Raw genomic sequence first — 17,252 nt, forward strand, 5'->3', positions numbered from 1 at the left:
GTGATGTATTGGGCAGTTTTGACTACCCAATCTAGATCCTTCCTGTCTGCAGTTTCCATACCATACAGCGATACAGCACTTTAGGATCTCTGTAGCTTTGTGCCACCTTTAGAGACCACTCTGGCCATGAACAGATTTTGGAATTCTGGATTTTTATAAAAGCCTTCGAGTAATGGAAACAAATAGTTGCATATTCTGTGGGAGAGAGAAAAAAAAAGAGATTGCTGGACAGCCAGTGGACTTTGAGGGAGAAGTCAATGCCAGTCGATGAATGATTTGTAGCCAGGGGTTGGGAATCTGAATACACGGAGAAGGGGATAATTTAATCTACAATTAGTTTCCATTGTTTCAGGGTTGGAGAATAATGCAGTGTCAACACAACTAACAAACCCAAGGAGTAAAACCCCTGGTTCCTCAGTATTTTTTTAACTATAAAAGGAATATACTTTATTTTTCCTCTTTGAACTGCACAATAGTGAGTGCAGCACTCTCATGGCAGCAGAGAGCTGGTCAGGGACCTTTTTTTGAGATCAGTGCTGTTTCTGCCCCTTTAAGAGAAGCGGACTGATCAGATGCTGCAAATCCAGACCGAAGTACACAAAATGCTGGAGGAATTGAGCAGGTCAGACACCCTCTATGGAGATGAATACCTGTTATTGTAGAGCCCTCGCCTGTTCATCCGTCTCCATAGCTGTTGCCTGGTGACGTAGGAGATCTCGCGAGAGCAGTGAGGTGAATTCTCGCGAGAGTGGGGCGGGCTGGAAGATGGCGGCGGTTGGGGAGGCGGGAACGGTGGCAGGTGGAGCGGCAGCGGAGGAGGACGTCCCGGCCGGACCCCGGGCGCCCGCCGGCTGCGGCAGGTATCACCGGAAGAAGAGGAGGCTTCGGTGTAGGGTCGAAGGGCTATACTGGGGCTGGCATCATGGGCTCAGAGACTTGAATTGAGGAGAGGAGGCGGAGCCTTAGCTGGTAATGGGGGAGGGCGAGAGAGAGGCGTGGGGTCAGGGGGCGGGGTTTGGGAATGAGTGGGAGCCCGGGGTCAGGGGTGAGAGAGACTCCGGGATCAAGAGTCCGGGTTAGGTTTATCACCAGGGGTCGGGAGGGTAGGGGGAAGGAGCCCGGGATTAGGTGGCTTGGGGGCAGAGGGTGCAGGGAGCCCGAGGCCACGGTGAGTAGGGTCAGGCAGCAGGGTGGGGTGGGGTGGGGTGGGGGGGGGGGGGAAGCCCTGTGATCAGGGAAGGAAGGGAGAAGGGAGACAGCACGAAATTTACAGGTTAGAGGGAGCGAGAGCACATGTGTCATGGAAGGGCAAAGGCGTTGGGGTCTGAGGGAATGAGAAGCACAGGGTCATCGAGGGGAGTGAGATATTTGGGGTCAGTAGGACGTGATCATGATTTTATAGAGGGCATGAAGTGCGATGGACAATGGTCTGAGTAAGGAGAGCGTAGGGACAGCATGAATCGAAGACTGGGCAAGATGGAATGGAGTGGGAGGACCAACTGGAGTAAGCAGAGGACATAGGCCAAGGGGGGGGGGGTCAGGTGTCAAAGTTTTGTTAACGTTTGTGTAAATGTGTTGGGCTGCACATTACATTATTGGTTGCATTTTGATCTGTTTCAGTGATTCTGCGATGGCAGATGTAACTGTTAACATGGATACAGAGATGTCTGGTTGTAAAGATATTGTAAGTATGGTAGTGTTTTTGAATGAGTTTGATCACTGATTGGTGTGTTTGTTATCTCTGTCTGTGTTTACAATCATGATTCCCCCTTTGATTCTCCCCCTTCACTCTCACCACCCAACCCTCTCTCTCACATTGACCTTCATTTGCAAATGTTAGCTCAGGGATGACTCATTTATAATTCTAAAATCATCATCTTGAACACTTTTAAACAAATGCATGAAGCAGTCTGTTGGGTCACAAATCTTAGACTGGCCTATTGCAGTGTGCTTGAAAGTAACAACTTTGAAAGGTTCCCATCTTCACCCCAAATGGGCCTTACCTGTAAATCTGAATTTTATCTTAAGGAGCAGGTGGGATGTTCACATACAGTGTGGTGAACAATTTGGAAGGGAGCTTGGAGGCTGTGATGTTCTCATCACCTACGTCTTTTGTTCGGACCATACAGCTGAAGGATTGGCGAGTTGCTGCAGGGAGGGATTTGTTTTGAAACCTGAAGTGCCATACTATGTGACCACCCACTCTCAAGCCACAGGGCTCTCTTTGCATAGTTGTGACATGATGGGCTGTTGATTGCTATATTAATTGGTTAGTTTGTTAAACTCATGTATGTATGGGTTGAACTGCCATGAGTGCTGCTCAGTTCCCTATTCAGTAATTGAACCATGTGTTACATTTCCAGGAGGTATCTGCTGACAGCACTGAAGCCACTGATACCCAACAGACAGGGACAATAGAGGAGGAATCTGTACGGCATCTTGGTGGAGTGGAGCTCCAGTGTGGAATCTGTGTAAAGTGGTTTTCAGCAGAAACATTTGGCCTAGACACAACGTATGTAATAAACTTTTTGCTTTCCACGGTTCACAGGTTCCTTCCTGTATCAAGAATTCTGTTTAAAGCTTGTTGCCTTGTGTATTTAAGCTGGGGCATTATTTCCTAGTCAGTTTAATCTGACTAGTCATTTTAATTTGAATCCATGACTTGAACCCACTACTTTGCGTTGGATGGATCTGGGGACAACTCATACATACCTTGTTCTAAGCAGTAGAATTAAAAAGCAGGGAAGTCATGAAAAATTTATTTCAATCTTTGGTTTAGCCAAACAAAGTCTGATTTCCATTATTCTAGTGAAGAGTGCTTTGCATTCTAGGACTGGGGTGTCAGCTCTTTCTCTGTAGAAAAGTCAGAGAAATTTAACAGTGAAAGGACAGATCATTAGAAAGAGGTGACATGGGGTCAAGAGGTGTCAAATATTGTGGATAGTGCTAAGGAACTGCAAGGGTAAAAAGACCCTGATGGGAGTTGTATATAGATCCCCACACAGTAGTAAGGATGTAGTCTACAAATTAGAATGGGAGATAGAAAATGCATGCCAAAAGAGCAATGTTACAATAGTTATGGGGGACTTCAATATGTAGGTAGATTGGAGAATTCAGGTTGGTAATGGATTCCAGGTGGGGTAATTTCTAGAGTGCCTATGAGATAGCTTTTTAGAGCAGCTCATGGTTGAGCCCATTAGGAGATCAGCTATTCTGGGTTGGGTATTGTGCAGTGAACCAGAGTTGATTAGAGAGCTTAAGGTTAAAAAACCCTTGGGGAAAAGTGATCATAATATGATTGAATTCACTGTGAAATTTGAGAAGGAGAAGCGAAAGTCAGATGTATCAGTATTACAGTGGAGTACAGGGAATTACAGAGGCATGAGAGAAAGGTTGGCCAGGATTGATTGGGGAAAAAAGAACACTGACAGGGATGATGGCAGAGTAGCAATGGGTAGAATTTCTGGAACTATTTTGTAAGGTACAGGATATATACATCCCAAAGAGGAAGAAATATTCTAAAGGCAAAATGACACAACAGTAGTTAACGAGAAGACAAAGCCAACATAAAAGCCAAAAAGGACATATAATAGAGCAGAAATTAGTGGGAAGTTACAGGATCGGGAACCTTTTAAAAACACAACAGAAGGTAACTAAAAAATATTCATTAAGAAGGTAAAGATGGAATACGAAAATAAGCTAGCCAATATTATTAAAGAAGATACCAAAAGTTTCTTCAGATACATAAAGTGTAAAAGAGAGATGAGAGTGGATATCGAACTGTAGAAAAACGATGCTGGAGAGGTAGTGATGGGGACAACAAAATGGCAGATGAATAAGTATTTTGTGTCAGTCTTCACTGTGAATGACACTAGCAGTATGGTGGAAGTTCCGGGAGACATTGTCATGAAGTGCGTTAAGTTACCATAACTAGAAAGGAGGTTCTTGGGAAACTGAAAGGTCTGAAGCTAGATAAGTCATGGACCAGATGGTGTACACCCCAGTGTTCTGAAAGCGGTGGCTGAAGAGATTGTGGAGGCACTGGTAATGATCTTTAAAGAATCACTGGATTCTGAAATCGTTCCAGAAGACTGGAAAATTACAAAGGTCACTCCACTCTTCAAGAAGGGAGAGAGGCAGCAGAAAGGAAACTATAAGCCAATTAGTCTGACCTCAGTGATTGGGAAGATTTTGGAGTCAATTATTAAGGAGGTCTGAGGGTATTTGGAGGCACGTGATAAAATAGGCTGTAGAGAGCACGGTTTCCTCAAAGGAAAATCTCGCCTGGCAAATCTGTTGGAATTCCTTGAAGAAATAACAAGGCAAATGAGAAATGGTTGATGATTTTCAGAAGGCCTTTGACAAGGTGCCACACATGGGACTGCTTAACAAGCTACGAGTTCATGGTATTACAGGAAAGATTCTAGCATGTGTAAAGCAGTGGCTGATTGGCAGGGACCAAAGAGTAGGTATAAAGGGAGCCTTTTCTCGTTGTCTGCCGATCACTAGTGGTGTTCCACAGGGGTCTGTGTTGGGACTGATTCTTTTTATGTTATATGTCAATGATTTAGAGATGATGGGATTGATGGCTATGTTGCAAAGTTTGCAGATATGAAGATAATTGGAGAGGCAGGTAGTTTTGAGGAAGTAGAGAGGCTGTAGAAGGATTTAGACAGATTAAACAAATGGGCAAAGAAATGGCAGATGGAATACAGTGTAAGAAGTGTATGGACATGCACTTTGGCAGAAGAAAGGGTTTACTGTTTTCTAAATGGAAAGAAAATACAAAAATTTGTGAATCCTTCTGCAGGATTCACTAAAGGTTAATTTGCAATATGAGTCTGTGGTCAGGAAGGCAAATACAATGTTAGCATTCATTTCAAGAGGACTAGAATATAAAAGCAAAGATGTAATGTTGAGACTTGATAGAACACTGGCGAGGTCTCAATTGGAATATTGTGAGCAGTTTTGGGGCTCTTAGAAAAGATGTGCTGAAACTGGAGAGACTCAAAAGAGGTTCACAAAAATGATTCCAGGATTGAATGGTTTGTCATAAGAGCATTTGATGGCTCTAGGTCTGTATTCACTGGAATTTGGAAAAATGAGCAGTGATCTCATTGAAACCTATCGAATGGTGAAAGACCTTAATAGAGTGGATGTGGAGAGGATGTTTCCTATGGTGGGAATATCTAAAACCAGAGGACATAGCCTCAGAATAGAGGGGTTGGTGAATCCTTTGCCACAGGCAGCGGTGGAGCCCAAATTTTTATGCATTTAAGGCAGAGTTGAATAGATTCTTGATTGGTCAGGGCCTGAAGGGATGCAGGGAGAAGGCAGGAGTTTGGGGCTGAGAGGAAAATTGGATCAGCCATGATGAAATGATGGAGTAAACACAATGGCCCAAATGGCATAATTCTGCTCCTATATCTTATGGCCTTAAACTCAAGCAGTGCTATGAGTCAGAAGTAGACCCTGGTAAATTCAAAAGGGGATTTATATAAAAAAAATAATTTTCCAGGGCATGTTAGAATGTGGAATGTACCGCTGCAGTGAGTTGAGCTGATTTACATTGAAACATTGAAGGAGGAGCTAGTTAAGTTATAAAGGGCTGGAAAGATTATGGTGTTTGGTGAAGAGGGTTCAGGAAAGGCTCTTGTGAAGGCATTGACCATGGGCTGACTGCCCTTTTGCTCAATTGGGGACAATATAACTGCTGAGTTGCACAAAGAAGAGTACGCATTGTTGTTTTAATGGGGATCTATTCTTACCCACCAACCCAGGTTGGGCTTTCTCCCTCTTCTGTTGCAGAAGTGTTGTCAGTTCTTTGATGCATCTCACTTAGCTGGTTGTGTTTGACAGTTGTACTGGGAAGTGGGTCAGTAGTTGACAACACCACAGCCAGGTGCTGCATTTTTTTTGAGTTAAAATCAACTAGTGATGTAATTGGCATTCTTTCACCCTCACAAACACTCATATGTCCCCATTCCCCTCATATCATCAGAGGAGTTTGAGGCTGCCCTTGGATTTATCTGTCTACACGAGTAAGGTGGAATCATATGCATGATATGTACTGTAGTTTTTAGAGGTTTTGTATTTCTATTTCATTGGTTGTTCCAAAGCGCTTCACCACCAGAGGTCATCAGAATCAGAATCAGACTTTAATCGCCAAGTACCTATGCACATACAAGGAATTTACTTCCGGCAGATGTTGTCTCTCTGCTCATAACAATAATAATGATAAATATAAATGAAAATATAGATTATACATACAGGTAGTGCAATCCAAGTAATAGTTAGCCGACAGTTAACCGGCAGTTAACTGTTCAGCAAAGTGACCGCAGTAGGAAAAAAACTTCTCCAGTGCCTATTACCGTAGTCTTAGTCTGGAGGGATCTGAAGCGCCTACCAGATGGAAGCAGATCAAACAGTCCGTGCGCAGGATGGGAGGAGTACTTTATGATGTTCCCCGCCCTCTTCTTCAACCTGGAAGAGTACAGGTCCACAATAGAGGGCAGGGAGGCTCCAATAATGCGCTCGGCAGTCCTCACTGTGCGCTGTAGTCTGGTTCTATCCTGCTTGGTGGCGGCTCCAAACCACACAATGATGGAGGTGCACAGGACAGACTCAATGACTGTAGTGTAGAACTGCAGCAGCAATTCCTGAGGCAGACCGTCATGAGGAACCAGATACAGTGAGGCTTCATCTTTTTATGTTCGGCACCAGCATTTACTGTTCTCTCCCGGTTACGTTTGTCCTTTCTGAACTGGGTAATGTTGTACATTGCCAGGTGAGGAAAAACAAATAGGTTTTCTGTGGTGAAAAGCAAACCCAGTGGGTGTTACCAGTCTGATACTACACAGTCACTTTCAGAGTGTCAGAATTTCTTTCCACATTTAAAAAATGTAAATAAGAATTTACAAGGAGGGATTTGAATCAGTCATATAACCACTCCACCTTTGTGTCTTATTTGTGCTGGTTGAAATAAGATTACCCTGAAATCCTTCATATAGATGCATTTATGGGTTGTAACTAATTCTGATTAAAAACGGATTATGGCTGGAGTTGCTCGGCAGGTCACAGCCTCTGTGGAGAGAGAAACAGAATTAATGTTTCAGGTTCATTATTTCATCAACCTGAGATGTTAACCATGTTAACGCTCTGCTTGACTCGTTGAGTGTTTTCTGCGCTTTTTTTTGTCTCCTATTTCCTGCATCTGTAGTTCTTTTGTCTTTCATTTCTGACTTTTTTTTTTACAGCTCTTGCCTCCCGTTCATGACCAACTATATTTTTCACTGCAACCAGTGTCACCACAGTGGGAATACATACTTTCTCCGAAAACAAGCAAGTAAGCTTACAAATTCAGCAAAACCTCATTTTGTTTGATTGTTGGTTTACTGCCCCAGTGTGATTAAAGGTGTTGGGTGTTGACTATGCTGTGAAAATTAGTAGCAATGATTGATTTTGTTTGATGTGAAGGTCCTAGAACTGGATTTAGGGAAAAATTGCATCACAGTAAGGTGCTATGTGGGGCAGGTTGATATCCATCATGTGTTCACGGATGGGTGTTTGGTACCTTTCTTCCATCTAGCCTTCTGGGTTCCATTCCCCTTACTGGCTTTGTCTGACAGAGATTTATAAATGTACCAATACTTCCAGTTGATCACCATGCTCAACATCTTTGTTGGGAAGAACTCCCAAGAGAGGAGCCATTCAGCCTTGAGTGTTTGTAGATTCCCACTAAAACCAAAAGACATTAGGCCATTTGACCCATCAAATCTGTTCCACCTTTTCATCATGGCTGATTTATTTATTCCTCTCAACCCCATTCTTCCCCCTTCTGTCTGCAACCTCTGACACCCTTACTAATCAAAAACCTATCAACCTCCAGTTTAAGTATACCCAATGACTTGGCTTCCACAGCCATCCGTAGCAATGAATTCTACAGATTCACCACCCTCTTGCTAAGAACTTCCTCCTCATGTCTGTTCTAAAGTGACATCCCTGTATTCTGAGGCTGTGTCCTTTGGCCCTAGACTCTTTCTCTCCCCCCCCCCCCCCCCCCCCACTGTATCTTCACTCTTCACTAACATTTTTTTATGAGGAACAGCTTACAGTTTGACTAATTTGGTCAATCTCAAAAATTATTCAATTGAACTCTTTTCAATGAAGTTAAACACCAGTTAGATCATTTCTTAAACTTATATCTTTAGGAGAAATCAAATCCAGAATCTACAAACTGCTCTTATAATTGAAGCCTTTATGCATTCCCGCGTTCACTTTTTTCGTTTCAATCCAAATATCTTTGAAGGATACAGCAGCACAGGCAGAGAAGGGGATGAAAACAGAAGGAGCGACACTTGTGTTCATTAGCTGGGACATTGCTTTATAAATGTTTAAAGCAATGTTTATGCCACAGCTGGAATATGCATACTGATCTGTTCACCACATTTCAGAAAGGACTTGATTGCATTGAAGATGGTGAAGGGGAGATTCACTGGGTTGTTGTCTGCTTAGAATATTTTGGCTGTGAGGAGAGATCGGATAGATGGTGTCTGTTTTCTTTGAAGCAGAAGAAACTGGAGAGAGCTGCTGAAGTTAAAGATTCTCACTAAGACCATGAGTCATAGGAGCTGAATTAGGCCATTTGGCCCATCAAATCTATTCCACCATTAATCATGGCTGATTTATTATTCCTCTCAACCGTATTCTCCTGCCTGTAAAATGCATAAGGTAGATAGTTTAAAAAAAACTTTGCACAAGACAGTGTGTCTAGGACTAGATGGCTATGGACATGTCTTACTGAGTGTGTTCTAGAGTCATGAAACATGTTAATGCCTTTTCGTAAAATCACATCTTGGCCCATTTAATTCTATGCCTAGGTAATTCAAGTGCTCATCCAGACACTTTGTAACTGCTGCTAGTGACTGTTTCCATCATTCTCAAGAAGTTTATTCCTGATGCTTAACACTGTCTGGTTGGGAAAAGAACCCCTCAGAATCCTTGTAAATCTCTAACCCTTATCCTAAAGCTATGTCTTCAATTTAATCTACCTCTTCTGTGGGGAAAATATTCCTGCAGTCTACCTTATCTATATCCTTCAATTTTATGTAGCTCAGTAATGTCTTATAGAGGTGATAATCAACTGGGTATGATCGAATGGTGGAGCAAACTCGATGGGCAAAGTGGTCTAATTCTGCCCTTATGTCTTATGGTTTTTTAACTTTCTCCACTCCAAGGATAATACTTAAGCTGAATGTAGTAGCTGAAGTACTACATCACACTTGTATCTGGATGAAGCTATATCTTAGGCATTTCACCATCACATCAATATTGCTCTGTAGCCTAAGAATAAGCTGAATACACCCAAAAGCTTGCAACAGTCTCCATGACATGTGTTAATTTGATGATCTTGCTTCCTATCTTCACATCCAGATGATTCATATATATTACAAGAACATAGATCAGTACCCTCAGAACAGGCCCTCTGGCCCATGATATCTCTGCTATCCTTTTATATTAAATGAGTCTGTCCAAGTGCTTCTTAAACTCTATTATTCTTTCTACTTTCACCACCATCCCAGGCAGCACATTCAAGGCACATATCATTATGTGCTTTTTAAAAAAACTTGCCCTGCTGGAGGACTGGAGAATGACAAGTGTAGTTCCCTTGTTTAATAAAGGTAATAGGGAGAAACCTGGGAACTGTAGACCAGTGATTCTTGCATCGGTGGTCTGCAAACTACTGAAAAGGATTCTTAAGGATAGGATCTATGAGTATTTGGAGAAGTACAGTCTACTGATGGATAGTCAACATGGCTTTGTGAAGGGAAGATCGTGCCTCACAAGCCTGATTGAGTTTTTTGAAGAGGTAACAAAAGAAATTGATGAGGGTAGGGCAGTGGATGTGGTTTACATGGACCTTAGCAAGGCATTTGACAAGGTCCCTCACGAGAGACTCATCCAGAAAGTCATGAGGCATGGGATAAGTGGAACCTTGGCTGTTTGGATAAAAAATTGGCTTACAGAAAGAAAGCAGAGGGTAGTTGTGGAAGGGAAATATTCTGCCTGGAGGTCGGTGACTAATAGAGTGCCACAGGGATCTGTCCTGGGACCCCTGCTATTTGTGATTTTTATAAATGACCTGGATGTAGAGGCGGAAGGATAGGTGAGCAAGTTTGCGGATGACACGAAGATTGGAGGAGTTGTGAATGGAGCTGCAGGTTGTCGAAGGTTACAAGTGGATATAGACAGGCTGCAGAGTTGGGCAGAAAAATGGCAGATGGAGTTCAATCCGGAGAAGTGTGAGGTGATGCATTTTGGAAGGACAAACCAGAAGACTGAGTACAGGATTAATGGTCAGTTGCTTAAGAGTGTGGATGAACAAAGGGACCTTGGGGTTCAAATCCATACATCCCTCAAGGTCACTGCACAGGTTGATAGGGTAGTTAAGAAGGCCTATGGGATGCTAAGCTTCATTAACAGGGGGATTGAGTTCAAGAGTAGAGAGGTCATGTGGCAACTCTACAAATCTCTGGTGAGACCGCACTTAGAGTATTGTGTTCAATTCTGGTCACCTCATTATAGGAAGGATGTAGAAGCTATGGAGAGGGTTCAGAGGAGACTTACCAGGATGTTGCCTGGCTTGGAGAACAAGTCATATGAGGCAAGGTTAGCAGAACTGGGACTTTTCTCTTTGGAGCGTAGAAGAATGAGAGGGGACTTGATAGAGGTCTACAAGATTATGAGAGGCATAGTTAGGGTGGATAGTCAGAACCTGTTTCCCAGGGCGCCAATAGCAAACACCAGAAGGCATATGTACAAATTAATATCTTAGAACATAGAATAGTACAGCACATTACAGGGAGGGAAGTTTAGGGGAGACATCAGGGGTAAGTTTTTTTACACAGAGGGTTGTGAGTGCCTGGAATGACTTGTCAGGGACGGTGGTGGAGGCTAAAACATTAGGGGGTATTTAAGAGCCTCGTGGACAGGCACATGGATGAAAGAAAAATAGGGGGTTATGGGGTAGTGTGGGTTTAGTACTTTTGTTTTAAGGATTATATGGGTCGGCACAACATGGAGGGCTGAAAGGCCTGTACTGTGCTGTAGTGTTCTATGGTTCTATGCACAACTCCCTTAACTTTCCTCCTCTTACCTTAAAGCTATGCCCTGCAGTAATCAAGTAGAAGTAATAAACTTCTATCAATGCTTCCATGCTCCAGAAAAGACAAAGTCTGACCATCCTCTCCTTACATGTTCATGTTAACATCCTGGTGAGCCTCCTCTACATCCTCTCCAAAGCCTCCACATCCATTCTCCAATGAAGAAACTAGAATGGAACTCAGTACCCCAAATGTGCCAAATGAATACTTTTATACAATTGCAGAATTTCCTGACTCTCATTTTCAGTGCGCTGAATGCAGAGGGAAAGCATGTCGTCAGTGTTCTTTAATAATTGAACTGCCAGTATACCGAATGGAGTAGCACTGCAGTCTCGTTGTCCTCAGCAATGACAATAAAGCTCTAACTAAATTACTAGCCTTTTGCTACTTTCTGAGATCAAAGGACTTGGACCTAAAGATCCTTCTGTAAATCAGTGCTCTTAAGAGTCCTGCCATTTATTCTGTACATTTTTAAAAAATTTAATCTCCCAAGGTGCAACATTTCAAACTTTATTAAACTCCATCTGCCATTTTTCTGCCGATACAGTATCTGCAACTGATCTACATCCTGCTGAATCGTGTGAAAACCTTCTTCACTATCCACAACTCCACCAACTTTTTTATCATCTGCAAACTTATTCATTAGCTACTGTTTTTTTAATCCAGATCAGTTACATATATATAGCAAACAAGTGGTACCAGCACTGATTTCTGCGTAACACCATTGGCTACAGACCCCCAGTCAGAATAACACTCCTCCAGCACTATTCTCTGTCTTTTACGGCCAAGCCAACTTTGAATCCGGTCCACCAAGTCGTTGCGGATCTCTTGCATTTTCATCTGGATCTGCCTACCACAAGGGATCTTATCAAATGCATCCAGTGCCCAACCCTTGTCTATCAGCAAAGATCCCAGCACTGATTCTGTAGGTTAGTATAAGTAGATATTTGATGATTCCACCTAGGCCCCCACCTCTGTATCAATGCTCTATGGCTCCAATTCTATTTTTGCTCTAAACGTGGACTAGCTCCTTACCTCTCTAAGGTTAAATTATTCATTTGTCCAAACAACGCACTATTTTTTTCTCAAAGGTCTGAGTTACGAACTCTCCAAAGGGGAAGATGCTGAGGAGGATCTATGTATTGAAGTGCTGTCACTAGGCATGTCTCTGTAGTGCTTTGCACATAATATCTATTAATAAAGTTTTAATCATCCAGAATCTATAATGAGTTACCAAGGCTCAGGGAATGCTACACTGTTAGCCGTGTCATCTTACAGCTGAGAGGTTGAACTGAAGCCCCATCTGCCATGTCATGTGCACGTATAAGTTCCCTTGATACCATTTATAAGAGCTGGAAAATTCTCAGGTGTTTTCAAAAATATTTATTCCTCATCCTTGCAATGCAACAAAACCCGAAAACAGTATTGCAACAGAGTTGGCATTTCAGAGGTATATGAAAGACTGCAGAGTGGTTCGGGATATGTTGTGAATGGAACAGGACAAATGTAAGTTTTTCTTTCCTCCTCATAGACTTGAAGGAAATGTGTCTCACAGGTCTTGCTAATTTGACCTGGCGTTCTCGAACTCAGGATGAACATCCCAAGACCATGTTTTCGAAGGATAAGGTATGCAGTTAGGGCTTGAGTCCAGATTGCTTCTCTACAGCAGCTTTCCATAGATGCTGCTTGATCTGAGTGTTTCTACCATTTTATTTTCATTTTTAACTAATTCTTAACCGAAGTGCTGTGCCTAGGAAACCAAAGCCTGTCGTGGTTCCTTTTATTAAACCAGAGAGACGGTTTCCTCATTTTTGAGCTGTTTACATTTATTAACATCTTAAAAGAACCAGGGAAACCAGAAGTTCTACTGTTGGATTTCTGAGGGAGAAATTTTTGGGAAGGTTGGATAACATGTGATTAAGCTCAAGGCTTTGCAATGTTTATGTGGCTCACAGTCTGAAATGTAACTCAAGAATGCAGAAATTAGATTCCGAAAAGTGTTGATTTTGAAAATAATAAAATGCAGAGAATTACCTTCTGGCCTTGCAGTTGCTTGGATTCTTTCCATGTAGAGTTGGTTGACTGGTTAGAGGGTGGGGTTGTGTTTGGATTTTCACCTGGGTTGTTTAGACAGGAGTCTTCAACAATAAGAGTTACTTCACTATTTTGAATAAGGATCTATTTTCTCGTTGCTCTGTTGAAATTGCTGAAATGATTTCCTGCTTGCAATTCACCCAAGCAGTGTTTTCCATCTGACTGCATGGAGCAGTCCATCGGTGCAGTCTGCAGTTCTGTGTGTCACTGCACTTCTGGTGAAGCAGTCTGGAGGAGGATTTGGAGCTAGCCTCCGAGATCAAATGTTGCTGACTGTCAGTTACAGGCCTTTTGTGACACGTCAGCTCTTGAGCAAGCTCCACCTGCACCTTAAACCACAAGGGACCTGACCTGAGACAGGCAGATTTCCCTGCAGATCTGCAGACAAAGGGAATTGAATTATAAACCTGCTTACGTATTTGGAGGTTTTTGAAATGTAACGTCTAATATTTTCTTTTCTTAAGTGCAGTTTCAGTTTGAGCCCATTTTCTTTCTATTTTCCTCTGCTTACCTGTAGGATATCATACCTTTTATTGACAAGTACTGGGAATGTTTGACTACCCGACAAAGACCTAGCAAAATCACTTGGCCAAATAACATCGTGAAGACAATGGTGAGTGAGTTCCCGTAAGAACTGAATGAACATTTTTGCTGTGTATTTTTTTTTAAACAAATGAAGAAGTGGTGATATTAGTTATTAATAAACCTCTTCCTGTGCATTTATACATCAACTCTCTATTCATAGGAGTTACATAGCATAGAAACAGGTACTTTGGCCCAGGTCAACCATGCTGACCAAAGTACCTTTCTGAGCTAGTCTCATTTGCCTCATGTCCTTTTGAACCTTTCATGTCCAAGAACTGTCCAAATGTCTTTTAAATGTTGTAATTGTACCTTTCCTGTACCACTTCAGGTAGCTTGTCCCATAGACCCACCACCCTTTGTATGGAAAAACTTGCACCACAAAGGTCTCCTTTAAATCTGTATCACTCTCCCCTTAAGCCTCAAGGTTTCAGCTGCATCTATTCTGGGGGAGAGTGACTGTGGCCATCCTCCTTATCTAAGCCTGTCATGGTTTTATTAATCACTATAAGCCTCCTCCACTTCAGGGAAAACAATCCCAGTCTATCCAGTTTCTCCTTGTAACTCAAGCCTACCAATTCCAGCAACATCATTGTGAATCTCTTCTGCACCACAGTATCTTAATGAAGATGCTTATTTCAGATTTTAAATGACTAACATGTCATTGACAGTGACTGAAGAGCTTGCGCTAGCAGTCATAAAATTGAGGGCAGCATCCCACAGCAGTTCACTGGAACATTATCATGTAAAATTTGATAAAGAGCTGCACGCCACAAATTTGGCCAAATGTTCTAAGGAAGGCAAGGTTGAGGGACTTTAAAGTTGGAGTGATTTAAAGATCTCTAGAATTAAAGGAATGCCTGCAACTTATAGAATTGCATTTTAAGGATTTCTTAAACTCTTTGAGCTAAGATGATGCCCAACAGTGAACCTGTTTGTCCTCTTGAGCTTGGCATTATGGACAGTACGTTTATCAGAAGCAGAGTTTGGCTTAAGGAAAAAATTAGCTAAAACTAAAAGTTTAGTCTGTTTCATGTTCATTGTCTATTATGAAACAGCTGGCTAGCTTATTGAGGCTAGTCTTCTGATCAGATTAGTTTGTCATAGACACCAGGATTCAGTGAAACTCCCTGTTCATTGTACGAGCTTGATGCAAGCAACGTGTAGCATAAGTAAGATGATGTGCACCGTTCTATTACTCCTGCAGAAGCAAAGGAGGCACCTTGTACCCTGTTCACTGTTTCGTTCTGACATGGTACTCCCATAACCATAATAACACTGAGAATTCTGATTTATACAGCACGTAAAATGTAAGTTTTCAATTCACCTTTGGCCAGCATTTATGGCTGATATTTAAATGTCTTTGAGAAGAGAAATAACCTTGAAGCAATAACTACAGTTTTTTTTCTAATGAAGACACTCCCACAGTTATGGGATTTAGATGCAGCAATAATACATATTGGGCCGCAGGTGGTGATATTCCTGTTCTTTTGTTGGCAGCTGAGGTCACAGGTTTTGGGGTAGTTATCCCTGTGAGTGACTACAGTGTAATGTGTGAAGCTTTCCAATATCACTTACAGGAGCATGTTAAATCATGGCACGTCAAAACATAGCACCAAACCAAGATAGGCGGGATCAAAAATCTGTTTAGAGCGATTTTATGGACTTTCTTAAAGGAGGAGAGAGAGGCAAATTAGTTTAGAGGAGCGACAGTGGTTGAAAGACTTGGCAGCTAATGGTGTGGATGAACGTATTGTACTGTGTTTCCGAGTCCTTGTTCTCATGATGCCAGTATTGGGATACAAGATTTCATCTGCAGTGTGAACTGATACAGCTTTATGACTAAGTTGTTTCCTCATCACACGTCATTGGAAGTGGAACTAAAATTTCAGTGGCAAACGCAGCCAGGGTTGCCATGGGCAAAGCCAGGTGTTCAGATATACTTTGTGGAGCCTTTAACCAGTTTTGGATGTCTGCAATTTCAGACCAAAGAGCGGGATGTGTTTCTAGTGAAGGAGAACCCAGATCCTGGCAGCAAAGATCCACAGGACGATTACCCCAAATTTGGATTACTAGACCAGGTAAGAACCATGGCTGTGTAAGGTGTACTGCTATAATGATAGGGTGTGAATGCCATTCATGTTTATCATTATTCAAATACAATCTACACTTGTAACAAATTCTCTTCATTCATATATCAGCCTGCTGCTGTCTGAAGCCTCACCTGTGAAGTTTGTCTCCAGATCTGCCTGTCCAAATGTGTTTTCATTTAGTTTTTCAATGTCTCTTCTCTGAATTTAATTTCGTTCACTGCCATGTTTCTCGTACTGAGATATTGAGCGCTAATAGTTTGTGAACTCATGTCGGTTCCAATCTGCCAATCCTTGTCTTAAAGCCTTCACCCTTGTGTTCAAATCCTTCACCCCTTGTCCTTTACAACATTGATGACCCTTTGCATTAAAGCTGTCTTGTAAAAATTGTTATTCTGTCAGCTATGATCCCTTGTATCACCATGACCATTCCATTCAACATTTCTGTGATTTCAGCCATGGTTCAGATTGTTGGAAAAACTTTGGGTCAAACAGTGTCGACCCTGCATTAGGACTGCACAACTTTAATTGACTGATTTAAGCAGTTTGTTTTTTTTCTGCTTCAGCTTCCAGCATCTGCAATCTCTTATGGCTCCCTTCAACCATGGAATTCTGAATTTCCCCACATCTATACATCTCCATCTCCCCTTTAAGGGCTTTAATTGATACATTGGTTTGAGATTTAAGTTGGCACACAAAAATTTGTAATTGGGGTTGTTTTCATTACTGAAAAGTCAAATGAAATTAACATGTGCTTCACATGGTTTAAAAATTAACTGATGTCTACTGAGTGCACTTCAGCAAGGCCTCTTGGGCCATCCAACTCTTTGAATGCTCAAGTTGTTACATGTGCTTATAAATTGAATTTGGCTTGATGATTGTAACTCTCTTACAGGATCTTTCTAACATTGGCCCAGCATATGACACACAGAAACAAGGGGGATCCTTAACTCCAGGAAGCACCCTCAATGGTATGTGGATGATTTCAGAGTTGAACTCATCTCCTTTAGAGATTTTGCCAGTTTATGACATGAATGTATCTTCTGGCTGGCTTAGTTCTGTCTTGGGGAGGTTTTTCTTAGTTTAGTGCCTAAACCATTTATCTGAGACGTGGAGTTATTAATTTAATAGACAGCCCTTCTCTAAAATGCGTTGTCTGTTTTGTGTGATATACAGTACCAAGGTATTTGCATCGAGGGAGATCTAGAAGACAACTTGCAGGGATTGTGGAGCTGCAGGGCGATGCTCTTTGCAATTCCTCTCCAATTTCTTAGTTTTCCAGTCAGAACATCACCTTTCAGTACCAAAGTGTTGAAGTAGTACA

At 42.1% G+C, this 17,252-nt stretch overlaps 1 protein-coding gene across 10 annotated transcripts in view; it reads left to right on the forward strand.

Annotated features, from left to right (window-relative positions):
* The first annotated feature begins 745 nt into the window (after positions 1-745).
* Positions 746-17,252, forward strand: part of ash2l (ash2 like, histone lysine methyltransferase complex subunit) — a 37,859-nt gene continuing 21,352 nt past the window's right edge. For 7 of the 10 annotated variants that reach the window (XM_073058486.1, XM_073058496.1, XM_073058515.1 and 4 more), the window contains exons 1-8: positions 746-860; positions 1,621-1,684; positions 2,364-2,512; positions 7,257-7,345; positions 12,694-12,788; positions 13,774-13,869; positions 15,824-15,919; positions 16,824-16,899. In XM_073058486.1, coding sequence (XP_072914587.1) covers positions 766-860; positions 1,621-1,684; positions 2,364-2,512; positions 7,257-7,345; positions 12,694-12,788; positions 13,774-13,869; positions 15,824-15,919; positions 16,824-16,899 — 760 coding nt within the window. In that variant the 5' untranslated portion in view covers positions 746-765. Of the gene's footprint in view, positions 861-1,053; positions 1,076-1,140; positions 1,169-1,333; positions 1,505-1,620; positions 1,685-2,363; positions 2,513-7,256; positions 7,346-12,693; positions 12,789-13,773; positions 13,870-15,823; positions 15,920-16,823; positions 16,900-17,252 lie in introns of those variants that run through there. The other 3 variants (XM_073058562.1, XM_073058552.1, XM_073058544.1) reach the window with 3 other exon arrangements.

This window comes from Hemitrygon akajei, chromosome 1 (genome assembly GCF_048418815.1).
Source record: "Hemitrygon akajei chromosome 1, sHemAka1.3, whole genome shotgun sequence".
Taxonomy (NCBI): Eukaryota; Metazoa; Chordata; class Chondrichthyes; order Myliobatiformes; family Dasyatidae; genus Hemitrygon; species Hemitrygon akajei.